Source organism: Neoarius graeffei, chromosome 2 (genome assembly GCF_027579695.1).
Source record: "Neoarius graeffei isolate fNeoGra1 chromosome 2, fNeoGra1.pri, whole genome shotgun sequence".
Taxonomy (NCBI): Eukaryota; Metazoa; Chordata; class Actinopteri; order Siluriformes; family Ariidae; genus Neoarius; species Neoarius graeffei.
Window position 1 is genome coordinate 46,097,345 of NC_083570.1, and position 18,671 is coordinate 46,116,015.

Sequence of the window (18,671 nt, forward strand, 5' to 3'; positions counted from 1 at the left end):
TTCATCGGCCCTGTTTTCGTTGTCAGCAAAATTATAGTCTTTGTCATGGCTTCCTTGTTCGCTTCCCTGTGCAGCCTCTTTGGGGTAATAAAATTCAGTTTCTGAACGCTCTTCATTGCTCATTTCTCGACTAACTCTGTAACTCTTGTTTGTCTTTTGGCTGCTTTTGATTCCGTTTTGATTTCCAATTAATCTTTTTTTGTCGTTTTGCTTTTGTTTGCAATATTGAAAGCCGGTGCCTTGGAAAGAAAGTCCATAATCGCCCACGGGCCTTACAGGAAAATACTGCCCGCTAAGGAACCAATCAGAGCGCACGATTTTTTACAGAAGTAACTCATGCCATCTAATAAATGCAGGAAATATATTTTGATTGTGAACTTTGGGAGTCCAAACATAATTGTTCTTAATCTGTTTTATCTGTGCTACATCATCTGTATGAAATCCGTAACCAATCTGTAATATACTGAAATGTCTGTGACCAATCCGTAAATTATTAGAGCGGCGGCTACAATTATCAACAGTCCATAATTATCGACACCTTTTCAGATTTACCAATAAAAAGCAATTTTACAAAGGTGAGTTTCAGTTACAACAGTTATTATCAGTTAATTAATCAACTGGAATTAACAAAATGTGATCTACGAAAACACTTAGAAAGTGGAACAAAAAGATTTTCTGACAGGTTAAACATTATCAGTTCATTTGTTTACAAACATTAGAATTACTTCCTCATTTACATAAACACCGACATCCATATATTTATATAAAAGATATTTTGTCCTAAATATAAGGCTATGTAAAACAAATTTTAAATAAAAACCACATACCAATTTTTTTTATATATAAATAATCATCTGGATGTTGATAACCGTGGACAAAGGTGTCACGTGATCTGATACACTAAGTAATCAGGAATCACGTTGTTGTTGTTGTTTTTCCAGTGAAAGTTTGAGTCATGCGCAATCTACGTATTGAAAGTCTTTTTTCTACTTTCGTAACAGCCAAAAGATCGTTAAAGGGCACATCTTGGGTATATTTAGGAGCAAGATCAATGTAATTCCCCTATTTTATATTAAACTTTGGTCAAATATCTGTAACATTTTGCATTTTGTGCAATTTTTTTACCTTGCGCAATACCAGAAAAATTCAGTTGAAATCAAGCCATTTGAGTTGAATTGGTCCGCCTCTGAAAAAAGTTGGCATTTGGATTTCCCGGCAAACATTGATTTTCGTGACGTCGCGTGCGGGACGCCTCCTTCTGAATCCTACGTCAGCGCTGGTTTGTTTATGAGAAAACGACCTGGTGGTTTTCTGCAAATTTCTTCAACATTATCACGTAATTATTAAAATGGTTAACAGATGTATCGTAGGAGGGTGTAGCAACACCAATCTTGATGGGATTAGCACTCATCGTTTCCCACATTGCGCTCAGGTGACAATTCCATATTTCAACGCAAAATCGCTAGCTGCTAAACTTGGTCTACACAGGCTGTGCACTGAAACCATGCAAAGCTCGTGCAACCTGATGATGATCTGTGGTTGGTTGAAAAGAGCAAATGGACTTGCTTGAAGATTCTTGAAAACGTTTCGCCTCTCATCCGAAAGGCTTCCTCAGTTCTGTCTGACTAATAGGGAGTATCAGGTATTTATCCTCTCATGGATCATCATAGAATCAGAATGCTGATGGCTGCATTGTAGGTAGCTGATAAAAGATGTCATAGACCCCCACCTCTGTTCAGTGATGGCCGTTCCAGGTTGACAAAAATGAACGATCCTCTCTGGCTAAGACGTCTGCCAGTTTTCTGGAAGTCCTCTCATACTCCCGCACCAGTCAGAGGGATCTCATCCCAAAGTGCGTAGAAACATATCTGTGAAGAATCTCAGTCATCCAGGAACATAGTAATCTGTGGTTTGTTGAAGAGAGCAACGTTTTCAAGAATCTTCAAGCAAGTCCAGTTGCTCTCTTCAAGCAACCACAGATTACTAGTTACCTGGATGACTGAAATTCTTCACAGAAACCTGATGATGCTTCAGCAGGTAACGTCATGAATCTGGCTCCAGACTCCGTTGGAATTTTTCCAGACGCATTTTATTTTATTTTTCTGCTGTAGACAGATGGATGGCCTTGTGCAAAATTACCCTTCTGGATGAGTGTATAAAGGGACATACTTTCATATAAAAAAACAAAAACACTAAATTGGTCCCAGGGCCGTAACCAGCATTTTAAAATCACCGAAATTTTCGACATATTTAAATGAGAGGGGTGAATTACACGTCACACAAGAGATCTATTCCTGAAATTACTTTTAATGGTGTTTGAACTGAATATAATCAGTTTTGAAAAAAAAATCATGTATGTGGCAAGAGTAAGAATAATTTAAGCTTGTTTAATGGTTTGATCTGGCCCAAGCAATGAGGACAAAAGATCCCACCAAGATCCTTTTACCCTCTCTAATATCACAAGGCAAAGTTATCTAAGGGAAACACAAGTTGAAACTTTCCACTCTATTGCTTTGGCTTATTGAATGATTTATTTTTAAAATCACAAACAAGGCAGGCTACAACTGCGCTGCTTCGAAAATGTAAATTTAACAGCTTCATGAAAGTGCGCTGATGGTTACCATGGAAATCCCATGTCTCCTGCACTGCGTTCCTCCCCCAAGTCGCGCGCTCATTTGCTTTTGTGTTCTTGGTCTCAGAGCCGTGCGCACGAAACAGACACAGAAGACAGAATCAGCGTTTACCATAATTAACAATGCACTTTTTATGGAGACGTTTTAATGTATATAAGTTATTTCCCAGCTGGGAGGTCCGTATCGTGAAATACCGTGACCGAGGTCTTGAAAGTACTGAGCGAGGCCCTCTGGGCCGAGGACCGTATTCAAGACCGAGGTCACGGTATTTCACCATACGGACTGACCTTAAGCTGGTAAATAATATATATATTTTTTTCTTTACCAAATTCTAACAGAAAACAAGAGCGCTCGAAAAGGAAAACTGAGCCAAGCCGCCATTTTGAATCCTCATTCACAGCTGTAATGCAAATGGCTTCCTCCTCGGTATACAAGTGCACTTCCATGGCAGGAAAAAAACTACATTTTGCCGCCTATGTAGTCCCCTATTTATACAAATAGGAGTCATTCGGGGCGGCACAGTGGTGTAGTGGTTAGCGCTGTTGCCTCACAGCAAGAAGGTCCGGGTTCGAGCCCCATGGCCGGCGAGGGTCTTTCTGTGCGGAGTTTGCATGTTCTCCCCGTGTCCGCATGGGTTTCCTCCATGTCTGCGTGGGTTTCCTCCGGGTGCTCCGGTTTCCCCCACAGTCCAAAGACATGCAGGTTAGGCTAATTGGTGACTCTAAATTGACCATAGGTGTGAATGTGAGTGTGAATGGTTGTCTGTGTCTATGTGGCAGACCTGTGATGACCTGGCGACTTGTCCAGGTTGTACCCCACCTTTCGCCCGTAGTCAGCTGGAATAGGCTCCAGCTTGCCTGCGACCCTGTAGAACAGGATAAAGCAGCTAGAGATAATGAGATGAGATGAGATGAGTCATTCAGGATTCAGCCATGTTTTTGCTCGGCGTTAGCAAGTTACAGGTTTTTAGCTTTCTCCTGAAATGTTTTCTTTTATTTCATCTTCCTCAGGGTAGTAAAACTCGCTTTCACCGTGAACACTGTCGTTATCGCCTTCCATGCTGTAAAATTAACGCTATTCTCCTGAGAAACGCGAAAATAAATGTCGACCGCTCGCCAGCCAATCAGAGCGCAGGATTTGGACCGCGAAAAAAAAACAATATTGTCCAGTTGAATATTTAGCGTGCAAATGTATTTTCAGCCCTTAAAAATGACCGAGGTCGGCCTCATAGCTGTGTCCAGGATATACCGTATACTGTATGCACTTTAAGGTAGGGCTGCGTACCGGTACTGTGTACCGGTACTGTACCGTGAAAATTGATTCGGTACAGGTCCAAAATACCAGATCATGAAGTACCGGTACTGTACCGATATCAATTTACACCAAGTATCTGCTTATTTTGTGACTGAAGATGCGTAAATCCTACCACAAAGACGAAAATTTAGCACTGGAAAAGACGTAAAATGCCGCGCTGAAACTTGAAATCAGAGCCATCTTTGATTTGAGGTCCTCTCGCCACAGTCTCACGAGACATTGCGAGAGCTTGGCTGATCCAGCGTTCTGATTGGTCAAAAAGACTCAAAAGCAGGTCAGCCATTTTTCCTTTGCTGGCATTGGCGGCCTTTGCTGCTTTGTGTAATTTTGCCGCGTAAGTTAAAGGCCGCGGGCTGCGCGTAGTCTGTAGTACTCTAGTGTAGTCACTTCTCGCTGTGAGACAACTTATGACTTTTTGTCCCAAGTTAACTAAGTGTGAGACTGAGAGGGTGACTGAGAAGTGAGGTAGGAAACCTAGTTATGTTCAGTTTTCTTTGAATAAAGATACTCAGTGCGTTTACATGCACATAGAGAAAATCGAATTTCTGCCGTTGCTCGACTGAAATCGAAGTTCTAAATGGCATGGAAACACCTTAGCTCGGCTGAAATCGAACCGAACTGGATTTCTCGTAATCGAGCTACGCGACCTAGATTATGCGATTGTAGCCGAGCTACTTGGTGCATGTAAACCCTATCGAGCTACGGAGTCGAGCTACTTACTTCAGCACTGCCGCTTCCGGAAGTGACGAGTGACGAGACCACAAGCGGGAAACACAACAGCCTTGGTCGGCATGACACTTCACCTTAGCCGCCCACTTTATTAGGAACACTTCTGTTCATACATCCAAACTCTCTTCTTGTGAACACGGAACTGATAACGTTGTTTATACTCTTGAATAGCTCTTCTTCATGACGACAACCGGAAGTGTACCAACACGATGGGGCGTGTAGCGCCACCTGTGGCTCGGGTGCACAATGTACCTCACACAATAGCTCGATTTCCTTGTGTGCATGTAGGATTGGGGCGGCACGGTGGTGTAGTGGTTAGCGCTGTCGCCTCACAGCAAGAAGGTCCTGGGTTCGAGCCCCGGGGCCGGCGAGGGCCTTTCTGTGCGGAGTTTGCATGTTCTCCCCGTGTCCGCGTGGGTTTCCTCCGGGTGCTCCGGTTTCCCCCACAGTCCAAAGACATGCAGGTTAGGTTAACTGGTGACTCTAAATTGAGCGTAGGTGTGAATGTGAGTGTGAATGGTTGTCTGTGTCTATGTGTCAGTCCTGTGATGACCTGGCGACTTGTCCAGGGTGTACCCCGCCTTTCGCCCGTAGTCAGCTGGGATAGGCTCCAGCTTGCCTGCGACCCTGTAGAAGGATAAAGCGGCTAGAGATAATGAGATGAGATGAGACCCCTGCTGGGACCCTTAGCTCGATTACGCATGGAGTGACAAGTTGTCAACAGTTTATTAATGTTTCTGTCATTATTGAAGAAGTTCAGAAGAATTTGTCAAATTGTTCAGGTCCAGGTCCGGACCTGGACCTGTACCTGATGTTACGTTTAGGTACGCAGGTCTATTTTGTCAACCACCACCACTTCTTTACGTTTTAACGTGTGCGTGTGTAGTTTACAGATGAGCCCTTGAATCAGAGAAGCGAGAGAGGAAAAAAAAAAAAAAAACCAACCCCACACTCTATTGTTCAGATCAAGCAGCGCGGGTGATGGAGCTGCAGTTCCACGTGTTGCCTGTAGAAGGCGCTGCAGCGCGATCAACGCTTTTCTTTTTTGTCTAAGAGAGTGTGTGTAAAGCGGCAGCCGCTGAGTGTGCGCGTGCGTGCGCGCGAGCGATTCTCTCTCTCACACTCCAAACTCGACCGATTTTAATCGATCATGACGGTTTTAGTGCGCGGTTAGATATATCGGATTGTTTGGGTGAACTTGGGATTTTTTTTTCTGCCTGTTTGGTAGCCGTGTGTGTGTGTGAGAGTGTGTGAGAGAGAGAGAGAGAGAGAGAGAGTGTGTGCGCGCGCACACGCGCACGCGCGTGTGTGTGTGTGTGTTACAGACCTTATTAGCGAGCTGGCGCTCTTCTCCCCATCTGCCATTTCTTTAACTTTTTTAAACCACTCAGCGTGCCGAGGGCTCGCGCGCCGCCGGAGTATGGGCTCCCCGGTGTCTTAGGCAGGCAGAGCGCGAGGTTTGGGCCGGTTCTGCGGATCGACACGATGGCAAATTCGACGGGGAAAAATGTACCCGAGCAGCGGAGGAAAGCTGGACTAGCTTTCCTGGATGAGCTGCGGCAATTTCACCAAGCCAGAGGGTGAGCGCGATTCCTCCTCACAAATACAAATATATACCGATACAACTTTAAACCGCGCTCCGCGCGCGGCTCTCGGGAAACAGGGCTGTTCTGTGATCACCCAACTGTTTTGTTTTTTTTTTTTTTTCCTCCGCAGATCGCCGTTTAAAAAGGTCCCGGTGGTCGGTGGGAAGGAGCTGGACCTGAGCGCGCTGTATGTCAGAGTCGTCTCTTTAGGCGGCTTCGCGAAGGTGAGCGGCGGCTCCGGGATTCAACAAAAACTCCCCGTGTGTGTGTGTCGAGGCTCCGGGCTGCTCGAACCAGGCACTTTGTGTGTGTGTGTGTGTATGAGTGTGTGTGTATGAGTGTGTGTGTGTGTAGTTTAAGGAATCATGGCCTCGCTGTCGGCCGGCAGTGCGCTAATACTAATGTGTGTGTGAGAGAGAAAAGAGCAGCCGGACGCTAGCGGAGTGTGTGAGTGCGGCTGGAATTGAGCGGCACGGTTTTAGCCCCGAGTCGGATCCATCCCCGAGCCGCGGGCTCTCCGGCGGCGCCGCTCTGCTGTCGAGGAAGTTGGGGAAATTCGCCATCAGCAGGCTGGGGCTTCGTGGCTAACGGCTGAAATGTAGGCCTCAGTCACACACAGGCCTGCTGCCGCTCGCTCAGCGCTCTAAAGAACTCGCAAAATAGAACCGCGGCTCTCTGGGCTCGGGAGCCGGGAGTCTCCGGGACGCTGAGGAGCGGCGGCGGGGCCGGTTTTACACGCTGAAATGAAAGTAAAGGGCGCTAGGCGGGCGGGCAGCAGTGCTAGCGCCGGGGTTGGTTAGCAGAGCTACCTGGCTGGGATTGTGGTAACCGGCTGCAGGACAAACACCAACAAAGTCTGGCGAATTTATAGAGCAGCAACTTTACTTTAACAGGATGGCTCTGCTGAAGGCTTCACTTAAAGAGGTGTGTGTGTGTGTGTGTGTTTAATTCTCAGGTCTCGGATAAAAACCAGTGGTCGGAACTTGCAGAAGAGTTTAATTTCCCCCGGAGTTGCTCGAACGCTGCTTTTGTTCTGAAGCAGTACTACCTGCGGTAAGTTTCCCCTCCGCCAGCACCACGCGCGCTCTGTTTACATCCTTCAGCGCCGGGGACGCGCTCACTGGCCTCCTGGAGCCGCACCAGCTACACACTACACACACTTACACTACACTACACACACTTACACTACACTACACACACTTACACTACACACACTTACACTACACTACACACACTTACACTACACACACTTACACTACACTACACACACTTACACTACACTACACACACACTACACACACTTACACTACACTACACACACTTACACTACACTACACACACTTACACTACACTACACACACTTACACTACACACACTTACACTACACTACACACACTTACACTACACTACACACACTTACACTACACACACTTACACTACACACACACACTTACACTACACACACTTACACTACACTACACACACACCACACACTTACACTACACTACACACACTTACACTACACTACACACACACCACACACTTACACTACACTATACACACTTACACTACACACACTTACACTACACACACTTACACTACACTACACACACACCACACACTTACACTACACTACACACACTTACACTACACACACTTACACTACACACACTTACACTACACACACTTACACTACACACACTTACACTACACTACACACACACCACACACTTACACTACACTATACACACTTACACTACACACACTTACACTACACTATACACACCACACACTTACACTACACTATACACACTTACACTATACACACTTACACTACACACACTTACACTACACTACACACACACCACACACTTACACTACACTATACACACTTACACTACACACACTTACACTACACACACTTACACTACACACACACCACACACTTACACTACACACACTTACACTACACTACACACACACCACACACTTACACTACACTATACACACTTACACTACACACACTTACACTACACACACTTACACTACACTACACACACACCACACACTTACACTACACTACACACACTTACACTATACACACTTACACTACACTACACACACTTACACTACACACACTTACACTACACTACACACACTTACACTACACACACTTGCACTACACTTACACTACACACACTTGCACTACACTTGCACTACACACACACCACACACTTGCACTACACACACACCCCACACTTGCACTACACACACTTACACTATACACACTTACACTACACTACACACACACACACCACACACTTACACTACACACACTTACACTACACACACTTGCACTACACTTACACTACACACACTTGCACTACACTTGCACTACACACACACCACACACTTGCACTACACACACACCACACACTTGCACTACACACACTTACACTACACTACACACACTTACACTACACACACACCACACACTTACACTACACACACTTACACTACACACACTTACACTACACACACTTGCACTACACTTGCACTACACACACTTGCACTACACACTTACACTACACACACACTACACACACTAACACCACACACTACACACACTTGCACTACACACTTACACTACATTAACACACTAACACACCTGCACTGCACTTACACTACACTAGACTGCACTTGCACTACACTGCACTACACTTACACTGCACTTGCACTGCACTAACACTACACTACACTTACACTGCACTTGCACTGCACTAACACTGCACTAACACTGCACTAACTACACACTTACACTGCACTACACTGCACTACACTTGCACTGCACTAACTACACTGCACTAACACTACACTGCACTTACACTACACTGCACTAACTACGCACTTACACTACACTGCACTAACTACGCACTTACACTACACTGCACTAACTACGCACTTACACTACACTGCACTAACTACGCACTTACACTACACTGCACTAACTACGCACTTACACTACACTGCACTAACTACGCACTAACACTACACTGCACTAACTACGCACTAACACTACACTGCACTAACACTACACTGCACTAACTACGCACTAACACTACACTGCACTAACTACGCACTAACACTACACTGCACTAACTACGCACTAACACTACACTGCACTAACACTACACTGCACTAACTACGCACTAACACTACACTGCACTAACACTACACTGCACTAACTACGCACTAACACTACACTGCACTAACTACGCACTTACACTACACTGCACTAACTACGCACTAACACTACACTGCACTAACTACGCACTAACACTACACTGCACTAACTACGCACTTACACTACACTGCACTAACTACGCACTAACACTACACTGCACTAACACTACACTGCACTTACACTACACTGCACTAACTACGCACTAACACTGCACTAACTACACACACTGCACTAACACTACACTGCACTAACTACACACACTGCACTAACACTACATTGCACTTACACTACACTGCACTAACTACACACTAACACTACACTGCACTAACTACACACACTGCACTAACACTACACTGCACTACACTTACACTACACTATCACTGAACTAACTACACACTAGCACTACATTTACACTACACAACAGTGCACTTACACAACACTTGCACAACACTAACACTAACAACACTTACACAACACTAACACACTACATTTACACAACACTACATTTACACAACACTACACAACACTGCAAAACAGCATTTACACTACACAACACTAACACGTTTTACACTGCACTACACAACATTTACACTGCACTACACAACACAACACTAACACTCCACACTGCACATTTAAGAGAAGATAAACTTTATTCATCCCTCAGTGGGCAAATTTACATGATGCAGCAGCTCACAGATAGAAAAGAGTCAGGAACAGACAGTAACAAAAAATAGAGTGCAATAAAAGTATTAAAAACCAACAGGAAAAAAGTGTGTATATATAATTAAAGTAATAAAAAAAAGTTAAAAACACAGGCCATGCATGTAATGTACACAACAAAATAAGAATGGAACTTTATTAAGAATAGAACTTAAAGAAGAAGAAGAAGAAGAATGGAACTTCACCTGAAGTAGAAAATATTGCACTAGTGAAATACTGGCAACTGGAATAGAAATATTGCACCAGGCACTGAATGTTATTGCACAGCATAACATAAAAACCGAGGATGGAATATGTTTGTAAGGTTACCAATAAAATGACCAAAAAACCCCACAGACTATGAACATGATTGTACAAAACGTTTATACTACACTACACAGCACTTACACTACACAGCACTGCACGACATGCACACTACACAGCACTTACACTACACAGCACTGCACGACATGCACACTACACAGCACTTACACTACACAGCACTGCACGACATGCACACTACACAGCACTTACACTACACAAGCACTGCACGACATGCACACTACACAGCACCTACACTACCCAAGCACTGCACGACATGCACACTACACAGCACCTACACTACCCAAGCACTGCACGACATGCACACTACACAGCACCTACACTACCCAAGCACTGCACGACATGCACACTACACAGCACCTACACTACCCAAGCACTGCACGACATGCACACTACACAGCACCTACACTACCCAAGCACTGCACGACATGCACACTACACAGCACCTACACTACCCAAGCACTGCACGACATGCACACTACACAGCACCTACACTACCCAAGCACTGCACGACATGCACACTACACAGCACTTACACTACACAGCACTGCACGACATGCACACTACACAGCACTTACACTACACAGCACTTACACTACACAGCACTGCACGACATGCACACTACACAGCACTTACACTACCCAAGCACTGCACGACATGCACACTACACAGCACCTACACTACACAGCACTGCACGACATGCACACTACACAGCACCTACACTACCCAAGCACTGCACGACATGCACACTACACAGCACCTACACTACACAGCACTGCACGACATGCACACTACACAGCACCTACACTACACAGCACTGCACGACATGCACACTACACAGCACTTACACTACACAGCACTGCACGACATGCACACTACACAGCACTTACACTACACAGCACTTACACTACACAAGCACTGCACGACATGCACACTGCACGACATGCACACTACACAGCACTTACACTACACAAGCACTGCACGACATGCACACTACACAGCACTTACACTACACAAGCACTGCACGACATGCACACTACACAGCACTTACACTACACAGCACTGCACGACATGCACACTACACAGCACTTACACTACCCAAGCACTACACGACATGCACACTACACAGCACCTACACTACCCAAGCACTGCACGACATGCACACTACACAGCACTTACACTACACAGCACTGCACGACATGCATACTACACAAGCACTGCACGACATGCACACTACACAGCACTTACACTACACAAGCACTGCACGACATGCACACTACACAGCACTTACACTACACAGCACTGCACGACATGCACACTACACAGCACCTACACTACACAGCACTGCACGACATGCACACTACACAGCACCTACACTACCCAAGCACTGCACGACATGCACACTACACAGCACCTACACGACACAGCACTGCACGACATGCACACTACACAGCACCTACACTACACAGCACTGCACGACATGCACACTACACAGCACTTACACTACACAGCACTGCACGACATGCACACTACACAGCACTTACACTACACAGCACTTACACTACACAGCACTGCACGACATGCACACTACACAGCACTTACACTACACAGCACTGCACGACATGCACACTACACAGCACTTACACTACACAGCACTGCACGACATGCACACTACACAGCACTTACACTACCCAAGCACTGCACGACATGCACACTACACAGCAATTACACTACACAGCACTGCACGACATGCACACTACACAGCACTTACACTACACAAGCACTGCACGACATGCACACTACACAGCACTTACACTACACAAGCACTGCACGACATGCACACTGCACGACATGCACACTACACAGCACTTACACTACACAAGCACTGCACGACATGCACACTACACAGCACTTACACTACACAAGCACTGCACGACATGCACACTACACAGCACTGCACGACATGCACACTACACAGCACTTACACTACACAGCACTGCACGACATGCACACTACACAGCACTTACACTACACAGCACTGCACGACATGCACACTACACAGCACTTACACTACACAGCACTGCACGACATGCACACTGCACAGCACTGCATGACATGCACACTACACAGCACTTACACTACACAGCACTGCACGACATGCACACTACACAGCACTGCATGACATGCACACTACACAGCACGCACACTACACAGCACTGCACGACATGCACACTACACAGCACTTACACTACACAGCACTGCACGACATGCACACTACACAGCACTTACACTACACAGCACTGCATGACATGCACACTACACAGCACTGCATGACATGCACACTACACAGCACTTACACTACACAGCACTGCACGACATGCATACTACACAAGCACTGCACGACATGCACACTACACAGCACTTACACTACACAAGCACTGCACGACATGCACACTACACAGCACTTACACTACACAGCACTGCACGACATGCACACTACACAGCACTTACACTACACAGCACTATACAGCACTGGACTATACAGCACTGCACAGCACTTACACTGCACAGCACTGCACGACATGCACACTACACAGCACTTACACTACACAGCACTGCACGACATGCACACTACACAGCACTTACACTACACAGCACTGCACGACATGCACACTGCACAGCACTGCATGACATGCACACTACACAGCACTTACACTACACAGCACTGCACGACATGCACACTACACAGCACTGCATGACATGCACACTACACAGCACGCACACTACACAGCACTGCACGACATGCACACTACACAGCACTTACACTACACAGCACTGCACGACATGCACACTACACAGCACTTACACTACACAGCACTGCATGACATGCACACTACACAGCACTGCATGACATGCACACTACACAGCACTTACACTACACAGCACTGCACGACATGCATACTACACAAGCACTGCACGACATGCACACTACACAGCACTTACACTACACAAGCACTGCACGACATGCACACTACACAGCACTTACACTACACAGCACTGCACGACATGCACACTACACAGCACTTACACTACACAGCACTATACAGCACTGGACTATACAGCACTGCACAGCACTTACACTGCACAGCACTGCACAGCACTTATACTACACAGCACTGCATGATGTGTACATAGCACTGCACAGCACTTGCACTGCACAGCACTTACACTACACAGCACTGTACTTGTACTATACAGCACTGCATGATGTGTACATAGCACTACGCAGCACTTGCACTACACAGCACTGCACGACACTTTACACTATGCAACACTTGCACTACACTTGCATTGCACATACTCTCTGCTTGCGGAGCCACACTACACTTGCACAATACTTGGACTGCATTTACTCGACACTTAGACTACACAACACCTACATTACACAGCACGCCACTTGCGCTACATGGCCCTTATGTTACTCTTACATTGCACAACACACCCCTTCGCTACACATCACTACACTTACATTACTCTTAGACTACACTACTGTTGCATGAGTTACAGTGCACAACGCTTACGTTACACTTCCACTATTTACACTACACTTAGAGTAGTTACACCATAATTACACTTACACAACTCTTAATACTTAACATTCCGCTTACATTACATTATAAAACACTTACACTAGTCTTACACCTGTACTACGCTTGCATTACTTCTACATTACACTACACTTGCATTACTATGGCACTACACAATTATGCTGTCCTTACGCAACATGCACACAACTATTACACACCACTCACATTAATCTTACACTACTATTATGACACATTTATACTACACTGACATCACTCCTTACACAACACTACACATTTACAGTACACTTACCTTACGCAGCACACCAGTTGCACTACTCCTACACTACATGTTTGTTTGTGTTACAATACGGTATGCAATACAGCTCTAATCTCTTGTGCACATGTGCATGAAATGCTGAGCATAGGGATTTGACACCAAGAGATTAATTTAAATCATGTAGAGTGATATTGTATGGTAAAGGATCACTTTTTTTGGTTGTAAAATGCATATTTAACCAAAGATCTTTGGATAAAACACTAGGAGTGATGCTCAGACTGTGGTGCTACAGCGTCACCTGTTGATTCGATGCACTCTACTACTCGTGTTTCATTTTGCATGTTTTGCAGACAAGTTTGTGGACTCGTTTTGTGCCATGTAGCGTATAGCGTGAAAAAAAAATAAGACAAACGTGCACGACTGGCTTTTTGCCGTTGTCAGGTAGTTCTTGCTGCATAACGCATGGATTAAAGTTTTCCGTCGTGTGACGGATTTCCGTCAACTGAACTCTCCCAAGGCCAAATGTGAGGTCGGTGCTGATCCAAGGAGAATTAAAATGACCGGTGGTTGGGTAGAGATTGGGTTATAACACTGATGTGTTGCAACACCGTCAACTATCAGCAGGGTTTATTTAACTTTTTTGTTTTTGAGCCATGCTTTGTGTCGTTCATTTCCTATGTTTGATCATGTTTAAACGTTCGCTGTCTACGGTGCGGCATTAAAAAAACATGCGCTGTCAAAATCGGCAAAATACATTCCCATGTGCTTGGCGTGCTTGTGTCTGACCATTTCTGTTTTGTATTAAATTAAATCTTGCTAAAATGACTTAGTTCAAACTTGGACATATAGAAATAGAGCATGTAAAAAAAAAACGAAAGAATAAACCCCGGAAAGCCCGCTCCTCTGCTTCAGCCAGACTTGAAGACCCGACGGTGCAATGCTTGCAGACTGTCAGAAGTAATTAGACCTAAATTTCTAGCTAACAAATCCGCAGACGCCCCAACAATTATTATTTTCGTTAGGCCAGTGTGTAAGGTATGTTAGAACCGTGCCTTATAGCCTACGTTATATCACAATTTAAAGGACGTTTGAGGAGTTGGAGGCTGCGAGCGCAATGATGTTCCGACATGCGCCAAACTTTATTCCCTGAAAATCCTACACCAGCGTTCAATGCCCCAAACAGTCAAAATGTCTAGAAGACTACGGTTAAATAATAATCATAGCCTACTAAGTTAAATTACGTCAAAACATCTGTTTCTGGCCTCTGAAATGATGGAGGAAAATGAGAACGAACGCAAAGTAGATAGCAGCCAACTTCACGCAATCTTTTAGGTAACTTAACACTCGTGTTGGCCACAATATTTCTCTTAATAAAATCTTGAATTGTATTTGAAGTCGTATTCAACACAAAGTAAGGTCAAATTTTAATTTTAATGTAAGCGAAGATCCAAACTTTTTTTCTATATTGACGTCGAGCACAGAGGAGCATGTCATTCTGCTTTCGGTTTCGGCAGCATGGATGCGCTTTACATGAAAGAAGGCACTGATGTGTCTGCCATCGATAAAGGTGTAAAAAACAAGTGGAGGTGGGCTTGGCTGTACGAAATAGGTGAAAACGGAAAGATATTTAGTTCATGGTGCAAAAAACTAAACATTCCAGGCGCTTGCATTTGTGTGGTTTGCCACAAAAAATAATATACGGAAGCAATGGAAAGAAAGTGCAATAAATGGAATATATTAATCCATTAATTAATTGATGATAAAGTTATCAGTTCTAAGTTAATCATTCTCAAAATTTCATCGAAATCCACCCATAACTCCCCCCGTAAATTTTCAGTCAAATATATATTTTTTTGCTTTAATCCATGGCATAACGCACTCCAGTCGAGTGTGTTATCGACGAGGTGAGGGAGTGCTCGCCGGGCTCAAAGCGTGCCGGCAGCGCAGGGTGTTTTGGGTGCACCTGCCACGTGGTAGTTTGGCGTATAGAATAATTACCCTTCAGTACACAACCGGCTGTGCGTCTCTGCCCTGCACTCGTGTTCCACTTGTGCGTCTCCTTCATGGACGCGTCACTAAAAGCGAGGGGAAGGGAACTCGATCGCTTCCATAAAATAAACATACAAAAGCGACGGATGTTCCATCTTATCCACTACTTGTTGTAAAGTACTGCAGCGATTGCTATCAGCGTGTGTTTATGGTTTAATCAGGTCAGACCTAAACCAGAGAACGCCGGTGCACTGTTACCATGTTTTGACTTTCAACCCGAGGATTATTCTGAACATGGTTCAGAATAGGAGCAGAAAATGGTGAAAATACAGACTCTGAGGAAATCGAATCTGATTTTGCGCATCCTGGAAGTTGAAATAAGACCTGTGGATAAACTCTAGGATGCCATAATGAAACAAGTGCAGGTCATCCATGCGGTAATATTTCAAACCTGTTAGTGGATCGTGCCAGTCCCCCCCCCCCAAAAAAAAAAAAAAAAGTCGTATTTCAATCTGAGGATATTTTAAGTTCTAGACCTGTTATGAAGATAGAGGGTGCTGAGTGGAAGAAGACGGCAGGCTCTTTATGCCATGTTGTTGTTATAGTGTTTTTTTGCTTTTTTTTTTTATGAAGTAATTGTAAGAAATGAGGTACTGTCTTCATTAAGGCCAATTTATGCTGACAACCCAGTCCTCGCAGATGGCGTCTGCGAAGCCCCCCCCCGCCTTCGCAGACGCTCTGCGCGCACCTCCCAAAAATTGTGACCACCGCAGACAGCCTCGCAGACAAGAGGGCTCTGATTGGTCCACTCTACATCCGCTGTACACGCACTTCCGCTTCCCTACTTTCCCGGTTTGGTTTGTTTTCACGACCGCCATTTTTAAAAACACGAGCGAAGATGGAGCAGCACGAAGAGCGGTTGATCGAGGAAGTGAGGAAGTACGTACATCTATACGACTCCAGTTCTAGTCATTATAAGTAACCGGAGGATAAACACTCCACTAAGCACACCCACCAACTACTCCTAGCGATTTCGCGCCCCCTTGCGTTGTGGCGGTGAATAACATCGCGCACGCCTATTACTCCCCGCTCAACGATAAATTACAACTGTCTGCGAAAAGCTATCTGCGAAAGCCTTGTCGCAAGAGCATGCAGAGGCCTTTAGTCTGTGTGGACTAGCGTTGCTCCAGTTACCGGTAAATTTGACATTTGAAACTAGGGCTGCTCGATTATGGAAAAAATAATAATCATGATTATTTCAGTCAATATTGAAATCACGATTATTCAAACGATTTTTTGAAGCAATGCATTTATTCAGCATTTCTCTTTAAAACAAAAAAAACCTCTTTGTTATTGGTCATTTAAGTTCACCTTTCTTTCAAACTGAAAATAGTCTAGAAAAACTTAAGTTTGCGATGTATAAAACAAAATAAAAATATTCTTTTGACATAAGACAGAGAAAAACAAATGTACATGGCTGCATGTCTTTGGCTAAATAGTATGCGATGGATGCTGCAAGTGCGTTGTGCCTCTCCGAACTCGTGGCATTGTAGAGAGTGGCTGAAATGGGTGGCTGCATTGTCTTGCTGGTTGTGGCGGCATCGGCTTTATCTTTTTGTTTGTTTTTTATTGTTTCGTCGTGAATAACTTTATGGCTCAGTTTCAGGTGGTTGAAGAGGTTTGTAGTGTTGCCAAGAGGCGCAGATACTACCTTATTGCAACTCTTACACACGATGCGCTTCTGTTCCACGTCGGATTCTTCGAATCCAAAGCGATCCCATATTACAGACGTTTTTCGTCCCTTTTTGTCGACCAACCGATTCCGCCCTCCTTCTGTCATCTTGCGAGCCTACCTCGCGCCAAACAATTCACAATCTCTCCTCCTTTCAGCTGCGTGAGTGGGGAGCCATAGAGACACACACACTGCTTCCGCCGCGTGAGTGTTGTCGGCAAGTCTGCGCACGGGCCCGCGGGAAGGAAATGTATTGCGTGTGCGCGTCCCCGACAAATGGCAAAATAATCGTTTCAACTCGATTATATGAATTTTGAGATCGTTTGACACAAAAATCAAAATCGTGACCAAGATTCGATTAATTGCACAGCCCTGTTTGAAACGCTATGCAGGGCTGTGAAAGATCCGCGGAATTCCGCGAATTTGGCCGCCAAAAATATAATTTTAGTAAATCATCTAATTTTGCAATAACAATTTGGGGGGGTAGGGGTTGTTGTCTACCGACCGCTAGTAGTCTCATACAGCGAGTGTCACCGAGC

At 44.9% G+C, this 18,671-nt stretch overlaps 1 protein-coding gene across 1 annotated transcript in view; it reads left to right on the forward strand.

The window, feature by feature from the left end:
- The first annotated feature begins 5,735 nt into the window (after positions 1 to 5,735).
- The window catches only part of arid2 (AT-rich interactive domain 2), a 107,323-nt gene continuing 94,387 nt past the window's right edge, over positions 5,736 to 18,671 (forward strand). The window contains exons 1-3 of the mRNA XM_060914332.1: positions 5,736 to 6,256; positions 6,393 to 6,486; positions 7,218 to 7,315. Of these exons, the coding sequence (XP_060770315.1) occupies positions 6,162 to 6,256; positions 6,393 to 6,486; positions 7,218 to 7,315 (287 nt within the window). The 5' untranslated portion in view covers positions 5,736 to 6,161. The remainder of the gene's footprint in view (positions 6,257 to 6,392; positions 6,487 to 7,217; positions 7,316 to 18,671) is intronic.